At 42.2% G+C, this 17,058-nt stretch overlaps 1 protein-coding gene across 4 annotated transcripts in view; it reads left to right on the forward strand.

Annotated features, from left to right (window-relative positions):
• The window catches only part of LOC135243331 (VPS10 domain-containing receptor SorCS1), a 179,566-nt gene that overhangs the window by 128,147 nt on the left and 34,361 nt on the right, over positions 1-17,058 (forward strand). For 3 of the 4 annotated variants that reach the window (XR_010326612.1, XM_064315090.1, XM_064315081.1), the window contains 2 exons: positions 7,377-7,535; positions 15,540-15,613. Coding sequence is in view for 3 of the 4 variants with exons in the window: in XM_064315090.1 (XP_064171160.1) it covers positions 7,377-7,535; positions 15,540-15,613 (233 nt within the window). In the remaining variant the exon portion in view is untranslated. Of the gene's footprint in view, positions 1-3,266; positions 3,856-7,376; positions 7,536-15,539; positions 15,614-17,058 lie in introns of those variants that run through there. The other variant, XM_064315099.1, reaches the window with a different exon arrangement.

The raw sequence follows: 17,058 nt of genomic DNA on the forward strand, positions 1-17,058 counted from the left end.
TGAGAGACTGGTTTGATGTTTTCCTGATGTTAAAGTATCTCTCCCTCTCTCTCTCTCTCTCTCTCTATCTAACACCCCCTAACATTCCAACCTTGTATTTGAACCACTTGTGAGTGGTACCCATAATTAAAAGTCTCACTGTCTCTCCAATTTCTCTTTCTCTCTCTCTCTCTGTTTCTCTACTACAGTATCTCTCTCTGCTCACTACTCTCTCTACTACACCCTCTCTCTCTCTCTGCTATCCCTCTCTTTCTCTCGCTCTCCTATCCCTCTTTCCCCCTATCTCTCGTCACTTTCCCCCCGTCAGAAGTCCCATCTGAGGCTGAGAGAACATCACTGGACACAATATGCTAATATCGATGTTTATAAGAATCAATAATTCAAAGCACGATGTGCATTTAAAAAAACAACATTCCGCATCCGATGCATTTTTAATGCATTTTAAGGCATGTTTATATTAACAGACGGAACCATACCATACACAGATTTTTTTTCCCTCCCCCATGTAAATATACTCACTGGTTTTAAGCGCAGAATTGGCTGATTATTTCAGGAAGTCTATAAGTGAACCAGATCGTGCTGTGCAATGATACTGTGGTTAATTAGTCTGGAGTTCAGTGTTTTGCAGCGCGCTGAAGAAATCATGGTCTGGAATCTCTTTCAAGTTCCGTTGAAAAAATCAGTTGAAAACATTGATCTCACACTCGCCTTCGGTTCGTTTCCTTCTGCAGTTTTGCATTTAAAGACACGTGGCTCTGTGAAACAAAGCGTGAGGTTTTGATTTTGAAGCTTCATGGAATCCGTTTTATCTTACCTTTTCTGGAAGACAAGGTACCTGGAAGTCATCTGTCCCCATTTATGTTAGTTTTGCTTTCATACATGTGGGAGTCTAAGTGATGCTGATATTTAAAGAGGTCACTTCCTGGTAACCTAATTAGCCATACGGAAAAATGCTTGAAATATGTTTGTACTTGTTGGTCCCGTAACAGGCCAGCAAAAACCTACAGTGCACTATTAAAGTTTATAGAAAATGTTTATAGAAAATGGAGAATGGAATAGAGAGGAGGGTGTGGCACGTGAGATCACATGGTCTGAGGAACAGGGTTGGCAGATACTGAGTTTTTTTTTGACTGGATGTTTGGTTTCAAATTATCTGTACATGTACGGTCTTTTGGTCCCGACGTCTGGTCCGTGCATTTCATGAAATCCATCTGTGAAATTGATTGAAGAAAGAAATTAATTGATGAAAGGAATTTTGTGAAGAATTTGTCTGTCAGCGACGCCCCGGTCTGACCCAACCCCCCCCCCCCCCCATCCCTCCTCCCCCCTGCCTCCCTGGTTCTGTCGATTCCGACGGGGACAATCACCACCCGAAGAGCCATTACACGCCCAGCTGTGCGTGTTGTTCGGCTTCGACGAAATTCTGCATCGGGAAACGCTGCTCAGGAACGCGCTCGTAAAGCGGTGTCATTTCACGTCGCGAAAATGTACCCCGCCTAGGCGGCCCGGCACAAAAACTTTGGAGGAAACTGGAGGAAGAGTCTGAGCAGCAAGTTTTAAATCCATTAATATTCCATCGCGGGCCTGCTCAGCGAACGGTTGTTCCGTCTCACGTATTCCTCGTGCGTTTCCGCAGGTCCGCGCCACTGACACGCGGCACTTAATTAACCTTTGTCGCGGCGAACCTGCGTCCCACATCGCGTGCGCACACTGATTGCAGTTCCTCCCGTACTCTTATCCCACAGTGAGAAAATACCTGGATGCAAAATTACCCTAAATTACGCTGGATTTGGCTGTGGCCCGGCTCTCCTCCCCCTCCATAGTAAAATAGGGCTTCGGGGGGGGGGGGGGGGGATGAATTGCAGCCCGCTGGGACTAAGTATGTTCACACTTGACAGCTTGTAACTGAAAGCTATGTCTAAATGTGATTATCTTTTTGCGACGCGAAAGGTTGTCTCTGTCGGACTTTTTTTTTTTTTGTACTTGGTGAACGATGATGAGTTTGGAGTCTGGCTGCACCGTAATTGGCGAGTGGTTGCATAATGTAATTTTGTCATTTCTGTTCTGTGGCTGAAGTGGTGGCTTCTTTCCACAAATTTTTTTTCCATTTTTTTTTTTTCTCCCCCCCAGTGGGGTTGTGATGATGGATTATGGTGACATTTAGAGATAATTTTTGCATTTCTCTTTTTACATATAATTGCTCGTTTTGACTGATTAAATAAACACGAGTCAATTGCCAATTAGTGTTGTTTGCATCTTGTCATGTTTATGGCTCACCCGCCCCATGTAACATAACAAAGACAAAGGCTTGTTTTCTCTCCTCACATTTCTCTTTTCTTGTTTTGTCCACTGCCCCCCCCCCCCCCCCCCCCCCAACACCCCCACTGGGGCTTTTGCCAAATACACTTTCCAATGTCTTTCATCAGGTTGATGCAGGTCCTCGAGGGGGAGATTTTTGACCCCCTCGTCTCGAGGAGAACCTCTGGAGCTCCTTCAGATTTCTCACCTGTCGACTGCTCTTCCTGCGTCTGAAACTCAAATCAGATTGAGACCTAAAGATTGCGATGTGGCGCCCATCTCATTCATTCTGTTCTCCCTGTAGACCTTATGCGCCTTATTTCCACCGTCTCGTCCTGCTACCTGGTCAACTGCACCTGAGAGGATTTTTAAAAAGACTGGATTCCAGAGTATAACAGGGAGAAACAGGCAACTGTAATTGGGACTTTAAAATAGGTATGATGATATTATTCAGCTCTGCTTACATGTAAAATAATATATTTCATATTTAGCTTCTTCAACCAAATTTGTGATAATACTCTTGACTGTACTCCTGCCAATTTGTAAGTACATATATATTACAAAGAAAAACACTACACAAATAAAATGTTTTATTCTTTGTCAAAACTAAAGTATACTGATTAGAAATGAATACATTTCATAACCTGACATAATCATTAAACATGAAGTTAATGTAGCTTTGCTCATGATTGAATGAAACCGGGGGAAATGTGCTCATATTTAAAGTGATTACCATAGTGTAATGCACCATAAAATATTTAGAAACTTAATTGACTGCTGAAAAAGTGGTCCAAAATGGGTTCATGTAGTGTTTAATGTCTAATTATACATGCATGCATTTTTTTGTACGTAATGCATTGGTTGATATCACTTATAGGAGATTTGAAATAGCGTCTTTTCAAGGGGAGAGGTTGTGTAGAGGAGAGAGTTAGAGTATTCAGATTACCAGTAAGGTGCTGTTCTGAGCGCACGTTTTCGTCCTTAAGTTGCCGTTCGCAGTGTTATTGTATGTTTGACTTGCTGTCCTTCCAAGCACTGAAAGATATTCGCGTCTTAACAATATCTCCTCTTTCTTGAAATGTTTTCTTACAGTAAATACGCAAGGTTGTGTATAACGTTGAGTTGCGATTATAAGAAGCTAAAGTTCAGTCAGTACTTCCCACGCCACCACACCACCTGTATTACACGGCGAGTGATTTAACATCCGAACCGCAGACCCATGAGAATTCCATGTTTCGGGGGCGGGGGCTTTCCAATATGTTCCGACACACGTGTGAACCTCAACGTCAGTCTGAGCCGTGGAAATAATTTCTGGCAGGTTCCATCGTACGAGTGATAAGGTTTTATACCTGTTCAGGTCTACTGATTCAATTATACTTTTCGTTGATTATATTTTTTCAGACAAGCGGCAGTCAGAACATTTTTTTAGACCTTTCAGTAGAGAACAAAGCCCGAGGGAAATTACAGATTTAACGGCCTGGCTGAACACTGCATAAAAGAACGGAACAAAGACCGGGGAGAAACGAGAGCGTTTCATTTGTAGACCTTTACTTCAAGGTGGGCGGTCTCAGAGACCTCAATGGCATATGATTATGATAACACGAGTGACCCACGTCAGGCCCGACTGCTGTTGTTAAACAGAATTTGTAAATGGACTTATCACGAAAAGACTTCGGTGCGGCAGAAGATTGCGCTAAAGGATAGGCACGCTGCTATGTCCCTCAGTTAACACTTGCGCTGTGATCATAATAAGCATTGGGGAAAAAAACGGTTCATGAGGTACAAATGCTTGAACATAGCCTGGCTTTAATTCACTGCCTGTTTAATTACATTGTCATTATTACATCTGAGAGTCCTAGCTGCTGTCATGCTTGGTCAGTGTATTTAGTTATCCCTAAACACGGGGTAAATGCAGTATTGTGGGAATCCATTTCCTGGAAATGATGTGTCCTTAAAAGTATTAAACGTTTGAACTAGCTGTAGTCACACGTAAGTCAGAGGTTCAGAAACCACGGCAAAAGGCTGCTTGTTTCCTGTACATGAAATGTCAGTTGTATTGGGCCTGGTTTGTTTCTGATGTGACGCACTGCCTGAGTGGAAGATGGCGGATCAAGCCGCGGTGCTTCTTGAGTGCTCATGAAATCATGTTGGTGGTGTCCAGGCTGTGCAATCACCAGCCTCTGTCTAGTTTTTGAAGAGTCTGTCACTTGAAATATCTGTTTGGATTCAATCTACAGTTGTCCTTGTCTTTGACTGACTACCTGTTTTATCTATTTATTTATTTATTTATAGATTAGCTTTTTATTACCGATTGCCCGAAAAGGGGGTGTGGCAGTAGGCGTGGCTTTTCACAAAACGGCATATATCTTCCAAACGGATTTACGTAACGCCATAAACATTTACATGCCTATCGTGTGTGTGTGCATGTGTGTGTGTGTGTTTAATAAGTGTATGCGTTAAGTGTACACTGAACTCGTGATGTTGGTTTTGAGAATAGAACAATGTGTTGAGCCACTGGATTATGAGGAAGACTGAATATGGAGTAGATATGGATTTACTCTGCTATTAATTCAGAGACAAAAGGCCATGTTTGTTCTATTCCCTACTGGGTAAATTATAAATAAATGAAAAACATCTTCATCTTTCTCAGAATCTTCATTACAGAACTGTAAATCACCATATTGCATATTGTAGATCTATTTACACATGACGCAGTTCCTGCAAGGATCACCCCATATGGATGTAAATACCCTCAAATTAAAGATGACAGTCTGCACTTTGACCTTTTTTTATTTCCAATCCAGTTTGCTAGAGTAGTGAGCCAAAACAGCAAAAATTTTGTCACTGTCCCAATAGTTTTGCATTGAACTGCACACATGTAGTATGTCACTCATTTAATACTGTATGTATTTTCCAATAGATTTGCAGTTGGCAGCTAAGATGAAGCTTTGTTAGTTTGAGTTGGGCAGCTTGGTATACTGTTTTGAAACTGACAGATAATAAATCGCTCCATTTTTTGGCAGTTAGGATATGTCTGTGCCAAGCACAGGATGTTCTTTCCCCCCCCCACATTATTTAAAATTTTCACTGGTTTTGGATTACTCATAACGATCCCGCATACATAGGTCGCTGTGCCACATCGCGGGAGAATACCTCATTTCCGCCATTTTGAGAAACCTGGCCTTAGGCTTGCCTCAGACCTACAGTGAAATTAGACCAAACCGTACAGGTTGGCAGTAACCCTGGTAACGGTGCATTGACTAATTATGAAATTGTCCGTGAAGAATTATTCTACGTGTGAAAAAAGTTCCTGTGTTTCTTTTATTTTTTTATTTTTTTTGGTCCCTCTCTCTGTCAGGATTACATGATTCACTCCTATTGGCTGGCTAGATAGGGGTCACATGTTTGAAGCAGCGTGATGTGAGCTATGAGCGTTTTCATTAGTGGGCACTGACCATGACCTGTACCGGCGTGTGGCAGTGCAGGTTTTAGTGGATTATTCCTCATGAATAGTGCTGTCGACTGAGGGCAACTAATGCAACAGTATTCATCGCCGTCTGATTGCGCGCACGCTTATGCAGATATTATTATGCAAATCCGCGGAAACTTGCATTATATGGAGTGATGTCACTGCCATCATTAATGGAGTGCGGCGAGGTTTAGTGAGCTTCAGTAGCAGCACCACTTTGCCAAGCTTGATGACAACCAACAGACAGCGTCCAAAGCTAAAGCAGTATGCATTTGCTATGCACTATATGCATTGCTTTTATTGAATTAGTCGGTTTTGACGATTAAATTGTGTAAAACAGCACACATGGAAACATAATGGGGAATATGCAGGCTAGTGTAATATTTTGTTGAACTGGTGTCAGGTTTTTAGAGGAAGGAAACCTCTGCATCCATCACGCTGTTCCTGTCTCTAATGTGCACCGTATATGAAATCCACTTACATGCACGCCTTTTCTTTGCGTTTCTTTTTGGTCCAGCAATTTTAATAATGCACCGGCATTCTGTAAACAGCGTGGTAAGTCCAGGAGTGCAATTTAGCAGATTAGATGATTCAAATTTCGATGCAAATCACAATGTCATAGCTCTTGTTTTTCAGCATTAAGACTAAATGCTGTGGTCCTTTCATCTCGAATAAGAGCACTGAGAAACTCTGACACAGAATAAAAGTGAAATATTTAAAAGTTTTTTTCTCGGGTGGCACAGTAAGCCGGAGTTTTAATATGCTCAGTAAGAGATTTCATCACTCACGACTCGTCAGGTTTTCTTCTCCGAGGGGTTTCCGGTTCTCAGCGCCTCCGTGAATATCCTGCGGGGAACTGTGACCCAGATGCTGATTCCAGGCTGATCAGGTCTTGCCATCCAGTGTGCTACGGAATCTGTCACCTTATTACAACCGGTTAAGTGTTCTTAAACCCTCTGAGGTGTAAGATCACAAACATGAGATTAGAATGTGCTCTTAACTGAACATTCTAATGCTGATGTAACAATCACTCCTGGCAAGTGAAAGCTACGGAGTTCTAGAACACTGCCTTAGAATTTTGGGGGGGAAAAACATTCCAAGAAAATCTCCTTTTCAAAGGCTTAAAAAGGTATTTTGACATCAGTTGCCTGGCTGTCATGCATGCATTGTGTGTGGCTAATAATGCAATCAAGGGGTTATTAAAGTTGTTGAAAATAACAATTGAAGGTGTTACATTAAGCCAATTTGTTAATTTACTTTCCAAGTAACTGTGTGAAAGTATTGCGTAACTAATGAACCAAATCAATAGTTAACCCATTCCTTGACTCATTTGGCTGTAATATTGATCACATGGTATCCATCACATGGCTGTCCCATTGTCGTCCTAAAAAGCAAGTTGTCCTTCAACTTGGCTGGTTTACAACTTCATACAAAGTTGCTTTTCAACTTTGTCTGAAGAAATAACGATCGACACAGAGGAAGTGCACCTAAATCCCGTTCGGTGATGAGAAAGCTGAGAGCTTTACGTGACTCTAGAACAGTGATTTGTCGAAGAATAGCGCTCTTTCGCTGTAGATAAACGCCCGCGTCCGTCCCGTCCTCTGTCCAGATCATGCTGCTGACGGACTCGGAGATCGAGAGCAGCCTGCTGATCAGCTCGGATGAGGGAGCGACCTACCAGAAGTACCGGCTCAACTTCTACATCCTGAGCCTGCTCTTCCACCCCCAGCAGGAAGACTGGATTCTGGCCTACAGCCACGACCAGAAGGTAAGAGGTGCACGCGTCCGTCAACATCCCGGGGCGGGGTGGGGTGGGGCGGGGCGGGGCGGGGCGGGGCGCGGGTTGCTTCTGTCAGACTTGCAAACCAGCGACGGGCGTATATTTCAGATCCCAAAAAACGGGACGGAAGTGCTCGTTATGTTCCAGTGAGCGCTGGCCCAGGTTTCGTTACGCCGAGTGGTCATTTCTGCACAGGGCGCCCCCTCTCGCTCCGTCGACATTTTAATATCCCTCTGTCCCCCGCGCTGTTTATTTTTTTATACGCCGGATTAATTCGATCGCTTTTTTGTTTTTTTTTTGTTGAATTTACGCGTTGATAAATGAAACATCGCCGGCGGTGCCGATTATTAATCACGCAGATAGCGCCGGCGTGTTTACGTTGTCCGGACGCGAGATTTACGACGGAGCCGGCCTGATTGATTTCCCTCCTGTGGGTCTCGTGTTAAAACGTTAAGTAACAATGAGGCCAAGGAAATCATTTTCTCCCCTACGAAAGCTGCTCTGGGGTAAACATGTTAATGACGCGCACGCACGCACACACACACACACACACACACACTCACACACACTCACACACACACACACACACACACACACACACACACTCACACACACACACACACACACATCGCAGAAAGCAAAACTGCATCCCTTCTACGCACTTTGTGCTTCTTCTGTGAAACCAGGGATCAGCCTTTGACCCTCCTGGAGCACGAGGCCTACAGGCTTTCTCCTGCTTCGGCTCTGTTCTGTCTGATTGAAAGGCCTACGGCTCTCTGTGTTAGAGGAGAAATCTGGTTTACTCGATTTGAGTTCGTTTCTTCGCTTTCACAAAAAATAGTAATGCGTCTGGTCTCGGGTTCTGCGCGGTGGAATGAAGGTCGTGCCGTACGTGTTCCGTGTCTTCCTTTCTTTCGTGTTTATTCTCCGGTCGGCGCAAAGAATCTTTTGATGTTAAATGATTGGTCAGTTTCATTGACCTCCATGTTATCTGCTTTTTTTCTTCCGTGGCACGGAGGCATTCCGGTTCTCTTGCTGCCCCTTTGATTACTCATCTCAGATGTCTTGCGATTGGCCCTTCTGGCCCTTGCATTTGTTAGCTTCAAAATTAACCCTGTGTTTGTGCAGCCCTGTACATCCGGAGTGGTCCAATGTGTGCTAACACAGAGTTCAGTAAATACACATAGGGTCAGCTCCAGGTGACCTATGCTGGATCCTGTTTCAGAAGTCACAAAACTGAAAAATGTATAGGTTTATCCACGGTACTTTTTGTACTGTAACTCTGTAAATTACTGTAATTATGTTTTACTGTAATACATTTATTTTCACAGATTTTACAGTGAACAGAACATGCTAACTGTCCCATGATGGTGAACTCATTTAAATGTAAATAAATAAATAAATAAACAAACACTTAGGTTGGGATGACAGATGAATAAAATACTTTGGTTTGGTTCTGTTCCAAACACCAAACGGGTTCAGAAGCCAGGGGAAGGACGGGACAGGTGTGCTGTTGTTTGTTTTGTGTGTGCACTGTAATGTGCACTGCCCTTCCAGTCAAAGATAATATACGACCTGCGTTAAAACGGGGGAGGAAATGCATGGCACTGTCCTGTTGGGGGGGGTTTTTAAATTTACGACGGCTTCTGAACTCACAAGCGTTTGCGAGTCGTCCCAGGAAATTGATGTGTGGCGGTATTGGTCTGTGGCGAGGTGTGTGCGTGAAAAGAGAGAATCTGTTGTGTCTGCTAATGAATGAGAGTAAAGAGCTGGTCCCATATAATGTTATAGGTCATAGTATGAATGTTGTAATGCACACAGCTCAGAGAGCTGGGCATATTGGTATACTGCAAATGAGTCGTTTCTCCGTGGGGAGGGGGTGGGGGTGCAGTGGAGCTAATGCTCTTTCCAGCCCCTCTCGTTATTACTTAATTAATTCAGGCTGGGACTCAGAGTCCCTGCATTTCAGTTGCACCTCAGGTTCAAGTTTAAAAGGTAAAATAAATGCCGTAAAGATATTTTATGGCAGATACGCCTGGTGGACATACTGTATACAGGCGTGTGTGTTTTTGTGTGTGTATGTGCGCGTTTTTGTGTTTGTGTGTGTGTCTGCATGCATGTGTCTGTGTGCGTGTGCGTATGTGTGTGTGTGGGTGCGCATTTTTGGGTTTGTGTGTGTGTCTGCATGCATGTGCATGTGTGCGTGTTTGCATGAGGAATAAATCATGACAGCCCAAGCGTTCTCTTGCCATTACCAACCCGCAGAAGTGTGTATACTGTATATGAAGAGAAGACACATGTTGACATTGTTTATTCACGGCTGCCTGCCATGAATAACTATTACCATCCGAAGGTAAGACATCTCCTGTCTGCTCGGATGCATAAGAGAGATGTAGCTAACGTTAGCAGCGCCTGCCACGTTGCTGCGGGAAATTGGTACGGTGTCACGGCAACCATGGCAGACTTAAACATCCCTTTCCCTGGAGAGACAGAATCCTCCACTGCAGAATCCAGTCACATTCAGGTAATGACATAGCTCAGCCCCAAGTTTATTATTATTATTATTTCTGTTCCTTTAAGTGGAATCTACATTAAGACAAATAAAGGCACAATTAAAACGATGAATTCCGGCTGTCTTCTTCCCCTTAAAATGGCTCTATCTGAGCTGTCGATCTTCATTCTCCATTCTGCTCGAACCGCCTTCTCACAGATCCCTTGTGACGCCTGGCACAGAGACTAACAATGGAGCAGCGTGTCTGTCTTTGAGACTGTCGAATGCACTTTTTATTCTTCTTCTGTGATTACTGCTGTCGTGCTCAGCATAACCAGGACACCTTTACTGCGCCTTGTTTCGAGTGCGATGCTAAAAATAAAAATAAAAAAAGGTACAAAAGGCTTTCACAGAAAGAAAGAAAAAAAAGGAAATGGCTACACTTACTATATTTACAAATAAAAGTACTTTGAACCAACTTTATTATAAAAGTGAAACTTTTCAACCAGCCTTGAGAGCAACTGATAAAGAAACTGTCATTGCAAGAAATAAACCGAAAAAAAAAACAACAAAGAAGAATGTCGTTTTTTTTTTGTTTGTTTTTTGTTTTTTTGTTTTTCAGTAATACCGTCATGTTCAGAGGTAGCCGAGTTAGATGTGTTTTTGGGTCGGTATTTTTTGCAGCGCTGGGTCAGATTTTGCCCACAGTTTTGGACTTTTTTGGCAGTTGCATCTTTGCCTCCCTGGGCGTTTGGAACACGAAGGCTCCTGCTTTCACAGTCAAAGCTCCGACTGCCGGACTTTAATGCTCCCCCACCGCCGCCGCATCACGGACAACACAGTTCCATGATGTTCCCGTGCGCTTTCGGGCATCTCCGAAAACGGGGGGTTATTGAGGTGACGAATCACGGCGGCCTGTCCAGCCGCTGCGCCTCACGGCTCGCGTCGACGCGCTCGGGGGTTTGTCTGAGAGCGCAGAACTCCCGAACCGGCCTGAGAGGAGGAGCGGTACGTCCGCGCGGGAAAAACAGCAGCTCTTCCGCTCGTGCCCAGGCGGTGTTCTAGCTACCGTTCTTGCCAAACTAGGGATTTCCCTTTCAAAGAGGCAGCATGAGCAAGGTGAGGGACACGTCTTGATCAATAATTAATGTGATATTTTCTGAAACACATGCAATGGAATACAAGTGAACATAAATACAAGTATCATGTACCTGTGGTTAAGAGATTACATTACATTGCATTACATTACAGGCATTTAGCAGACACTCTTATCCAGAACGACTTCTGCATAGCATTTACAGTGCATCCATTTATACAGCTGGATATTTACTGAAGCAATGCAGGTTAACCTCTTAGCGCATTGCCCCTAGTGGTGGGCACGCCCGCGTGTATAAATAGGTTAGTGGTGTTATATAATGTAAATATTTTACACTGTAATGTAAGCGTTAGACGGAAGTGTAATAGTTTTTGTGAAGCATGCAACAGTGATGACGTCATAGCTGGAACATTGCCAAAACGTGGTGGACGGGTGAAAATTGTTTTCATGTTGTCTCATCCCCATACAAGAAAACATACGAGAGTACAGAGTATAGAAATACACACGAGTTAATTATTACACATTTAGGTACTGTACCGCATTGTGTGACAATGTTTTTGCATTATTTTTTTAAATCTGATAGCAATGTTTCATCTTAAACCCTCATAAGGGGCTCATTTATATGCTTTATAATGGACAAAAAGCATTTTATTCAATTTTGGAGAGATTTTGGATATGTTTCTGGACACCTAGCTATTTTAGACCACTGTACTGACTGAAAGCTTGTAATTCCCATTTGAAAATTATGCAACAGTGATTTTCTTGAGTCAAAACAGTTGATTTGTAGTGAAATACATGGATATGTTATGATTTACAGCAATGCATAATTTAGACATTTTGGATAGATTTGGAGATGCTGGGTACACTGCTTAGTTTTTGCTTCATACATCTATAGTAGTTCTACATATCCACCCTTAGATTTTATGAACTTGTGGTCAAGACGTTTTTGACCTAGCACATGTATAGTTTAACCTCCTGCATATATTCAATCTCGCAGTATTTCATTGCAAACTTAAAAAGTGCAAATTTATTTTGGATTTTTTGTCAAAACAATTGCATTTGTGGCACTTTATTTCTTCCAAAATTATGAATATAAACTAATCTGTGTTAGTATTGTAAATTGTACAAATGTCTTGCTTCATTTAAGCCATTTTTCAAGTCTCTGTGGTGTTCACGTCTGGAGTTATAAAGCTTTAAATAGGGTACCCCCTAAATGGGCAAGGATTGGCAAAATTTGGCTTGTGCCTTAAGAGGTTAAGTGCCTTTAGCTCAAGGGTACAACGCCACTGTCCTACCTGGGAATTGAACTTGTGATAGGTCACAAGACCAAGGGATGCAGGTTTCGAGCGTGCCATCTTCTATACGTACAGAAATGTATTTTATGGATCCCAACAGTCGTGACACATTGCCATTAATAGAGTGATTTAATTTCTGCTGAGTCATCATGTGCTAATGCTTAATGAGCAATAAATAATTAAGGTGCTTCTAATATGACCGTATCCTCAATCTGTCCGCTGCTTTGGCTGTTTGAGCATGGTAATGTAGGCATTCACTTGGGCAGATAGTCTCCTTATTTTGCTAGTCTCTTTTATAATGATCCCTGTGAAATCAAAGTTGGATTTATATGTTCAAAAGCATAAATAATGTGTATTTTGTGTGTGCTCGTGTTTGTGTATGCATTTAAATTAATACATATATGTGTATCTATCTATCTATATATACTATATATATATATATATATATATACACACACCCACCCACACACTCACACACACACATGTATGTAAATTGTATGTCAATTAAAGGAAAAACACTTCGGATAACTAGCTTGGTTCAGCATTACCTCAGTGTAGAAGTTAATTAGACAAAGTGATTTTTTCCCCACTTTTTTCGGTCTCTAATTGCATATGCATGATATATTTTATGAGTTATGTATATAATTCATATCTCACTTCCTACACCGTTCTCCTTTTAGTTTTGACAAAGGTTATACATCATCTGAATTTATGACACATGGTGGTCAGTGAAAATATGCAGAAAGGGTTTGATTTCATATTGCTGGATGAGTGCTCTCTATCTTCCCTGGTGCTGTATGTGCAAAGGAAGTTAGATTCATTTAGATTAGACCAGGCTGAAAATGGGTGTTTTCAAAATGCACTGCATTTGAGATGCACATTACCTAAAGATGACTTCCCCCTCCAGTTTTTTTCTTCTTCTTCCTTCTCATTTATAAATGTTATAAATGTGCTGTCTGCAATCTGATATGTCTTTGAGCTTTAGAAATGAATAACCTTCAAGCCTCAATGCCCAACTGCTTTTAAAAAAGCAAGGACGTATTATTATTATTTGGGAATGTGTGTCCTCATTTCCATTATTCAAATAGCAAACAAACAGCAGCTTTTGATATTTGCAAAGAACTTTCAGAAGTCATCAGTCACACAATGCCTACGTCTGGTTTTGGGGTGTAGATCTCTTCGTGTCTACAATTTAACCTCAAAAGGGCCTCTTTGGTGGTGTCTCAACACAGCATATACCAACATAATATATATTAACACAAAGACTAAAGTGATATCCCTACACCGAACCCATTTCTCTGTTAAGATTATTATTATATATATATATATATATATATTTTTTTTTTTCTTTAAGGCCTTGACTTTGACCTTCCCTTTGGCAAAAACAACAACAATGGAAACAAAACTACGGAGCTGAGCAGCTCAATTAATGTGCTAATAAAGGAATGTTTACTCCCTACGCGTGGTCGCCCATGTTAAAAATGGGAAATTTATCCCAAACTAACGGGCCGAAATGAGATGCCTGCCTAATTATAAATCCTGCCGAAGCTCACTGAATAAACATGTAAATCACCTGCGTTTACCAGTGGAGTGATTTAGGCAGCAAGCGGCGTAAGCGTGGACTCTTACGCTGACCTTTAGCACTGTTCTCCAGGTGTGTTCTATGCTGCAGTCACATTAAAGTAAATGAGTAAATGCATTTTAAAAATATAATTATGTGTTCTGTGTTTCAAGTAAAGCTGAAATGCGTACTCACAGCCTAACAGAAGGTTATTTTACAGAGGCTTGAAAAAGAAAATGACAACAACTTTGGCTACAAAGTTGTATTTGGCCGCGCAGTTGTTTTGCTCTGAAAGCTTGTCTTCCTTCCACCTAAGATGGTTTCTTAAAATACCCCGTAAACTGTGTCGGCTTCACGTCGAGACATTTTGATTCGTCAGCAGCGAAAGCGTTTTTCTGAACGACGAGCGGAGATGTGGGGCTGTAAACCACCCACTCTGCCGTAGTGTCTGCTGAGCGGAGGACTGTCAGAGCCAGACACAGACGAGTCTACGACGGCAGTCTTATCTGAAATCCCTTTCACCCCTTTTCCATCCTCCTATTTAAACCGCTTGTGAGTGGTACCCAGTTGTGTTTTTAAAGCCATAATTAAAAGAAGTGCGCTTTTCGTATGTCTCTTTCTCTCTCTGTCTCTGTCTCGCTCTCGCTCTCGCTCTCTTGCTCTCTCTGTCTCTCTCGCTCTCTTTCTCTCTCTGTCTCTGTCTCGCTCTCGCTCTCTTGCTCTCTCTGTCTCTCTCGCTCGTACATATAAAATTTGTGCCTAAGTAGCATCGTCATTTGTTATTGCGACATTAAGATGACACCTGTTACAGACATTCCATAAAAACATTTAACACAGATGATGTACTGATTTGCAGTTTAGTATACTAACATGTGGAACAGTGTTCTCTGGAACATTGTTATTTCTCAGGAATGAGTTTTAAGACTTTAGGGATGATGGAATGTTTAGGGTGGTGATGAATGGCATAATCCTGTATCCAGTTTTCCTGAAATCTAGGGCTTGATATGCTTCCATCATTTAAACTGTCAGAAGCTCAAATGGTTGTTCATACCGGCCAATCTTGTGTGCAGTGCATTTGCTCACCTCCTCTGCCAACTAGTGGTTCCCGCTTCACAGTGCCAGTCAAGGATGCTTAGGCAGAAAAATGACTGTATTACAGAAATGCTATTATAATACTATAATATTGATTGCAATACCAAAGTCTTTATTTCAATAAATGCTTTTGGAAACACAGGGAATGGACCTTCATACATACATGCAATATAGCCTGTTCATAAGCATGACAACACACCTTCATAAGCACTACATAGACATTCATAAATGCGTAAATGCTTATTTCAGTTTTTTGAAAAAGTGGTGGTAATATGCCATAATCCTCCAGACGAAGTTTTACTCTGATTTCTTTCCCTGTTTGTCGGCTTATACTATTCCCTGACTATCTTTGTGATTAAGTGTGTTCTGTATGATGATGTGTAGACCTCACCCATGTGATCAGGCAGTCACAGGCAGTCAAACTGTGATGGTAACTGCCTGGCTCTGTGTCTTTAAGCTCTATAGTTCTGTGGAGTTCGGAAGAAGATGGCAGCTTGTACACGAGAGGGTGGCTCCTAACCGCTTCTACTGGTAAGTGCGTGTGCGTGTGTGTGTGTGTGTCGTGTGTGTGTGCGCGTGCGTGCCAGCAGTTCAACAGGATCTCTAGCTGCTGAATGAGGTGCGCTTTGTTACGGTTGGAGTAAAAACCTACAGGGCGGTAGATCTCCAGAAGCAGGGTTGGGCAGCCCTGCTCTAGCATTTGCAATACCTAATTACTGAATTTTAATTTCTTTGTATGATTATGGTTTTTAATTATGACCTCTTTTTTTAAAACATTTTTTTAATACCATGGACAGGAATAAATGGTGTATTTTCCATGGTTACATGACATTACTGGGGTACATCCATTGCCTTCTTGCAATTAGGAGCTTTCAAATTACTGTTGCCATTAGTGCTTTTTACTGTCATCTCTGAACTGGGTGGCTTATGATATTTAATGCATCAAATTATTCTGCCCTAATAGGGTGGACTTATTAAGTTATTGTCAATATCCACTGAGTTGAGTAGCCTATACGGAAATGACGGGCTTTTATACAATAATGAACCTTTTATTCACTTTTGGTTGCTACAGTCTTGTTTTGGTGGTGGTGGTGGCTGTTTTTTGGGGTGAAAAGCACAAACAGGTGCATCTATTTGAAAGTCAGGTTAATGTTACAGTAACCGAATCCAGGCCTAAGAGTTGGCACAGTATTTGGCTGAATACTGACTGCGGAGCTCACCATTCATTCTGCTTCCTGTGATCCACCGAATAAACCAAAGGAAGTACTCAAGGCGTCAGTCATGTTGTGGTTTATTTTGATCCCGTTCTCATTAACGTTAGCTATTTCATCATAATATTGAGCCAAATATTATAGAACTTCGATTAAACCAATGTGCACCCATTCAAACTGCACCTTGGCTAGCCTAATACCAGACATTTTGCATGGGTTGCTGTCTGTGCCTGTGCTGACTTGGAACCAGCACCGATTGTTGTCTAAATCTATACCTGTATGTATGCACTTCTGTTAATTGCTGTGGATTAAGACCATCTGTGGAAGGCCTTAATATAAAAAAAAAATGTATGCAATGTAACAATGCATCTCCGTGATCGAACTGGCCAATGAGAATGTCCTCATATGTCTCATATCCTCTTGCCGTGTGCCCCCCCCCCCCCCCTTTCGTTCTCAAACCCCTGCTGTGCTTCATGTAGAAAGATGGACTCATTTGACAGACAGAAACTGACAAAACCTATTAATCTGTACCTTAACTGACATAGCTTCAGAAAAAAAGTAATTTTATTATCCTGAGAAATGAGCGAATCCAGATTTATCAGACCCTGAGTGTCCCCACTAGAGGCTGAACTCTTAGGTCTGTCATCACCACGCCCATCGTTGGCCCTCTGCGATCCTGAAAGATTATAGCGGCAGAGAATGTTTCACCATAAAGCCGAGTGCCAGCACCCCCCGGGGACTTCAGGGCTCTGCGAATCAGCCTTT

The sequence above is a fragment of the Anguilla rostrata genome, chromosome 2, assembly GCF_018555375.3.
Source record: "Anguilla rostrata isolate EN2019 chromosome 2, ASM1855537v3, whole genome shotgun sequence".
NCBI lineage: Eukaryota > Metazoa > Chordata > Actinopteri > Anguilliformes > Anguillidae > Anguilla > Anguilla rostrata.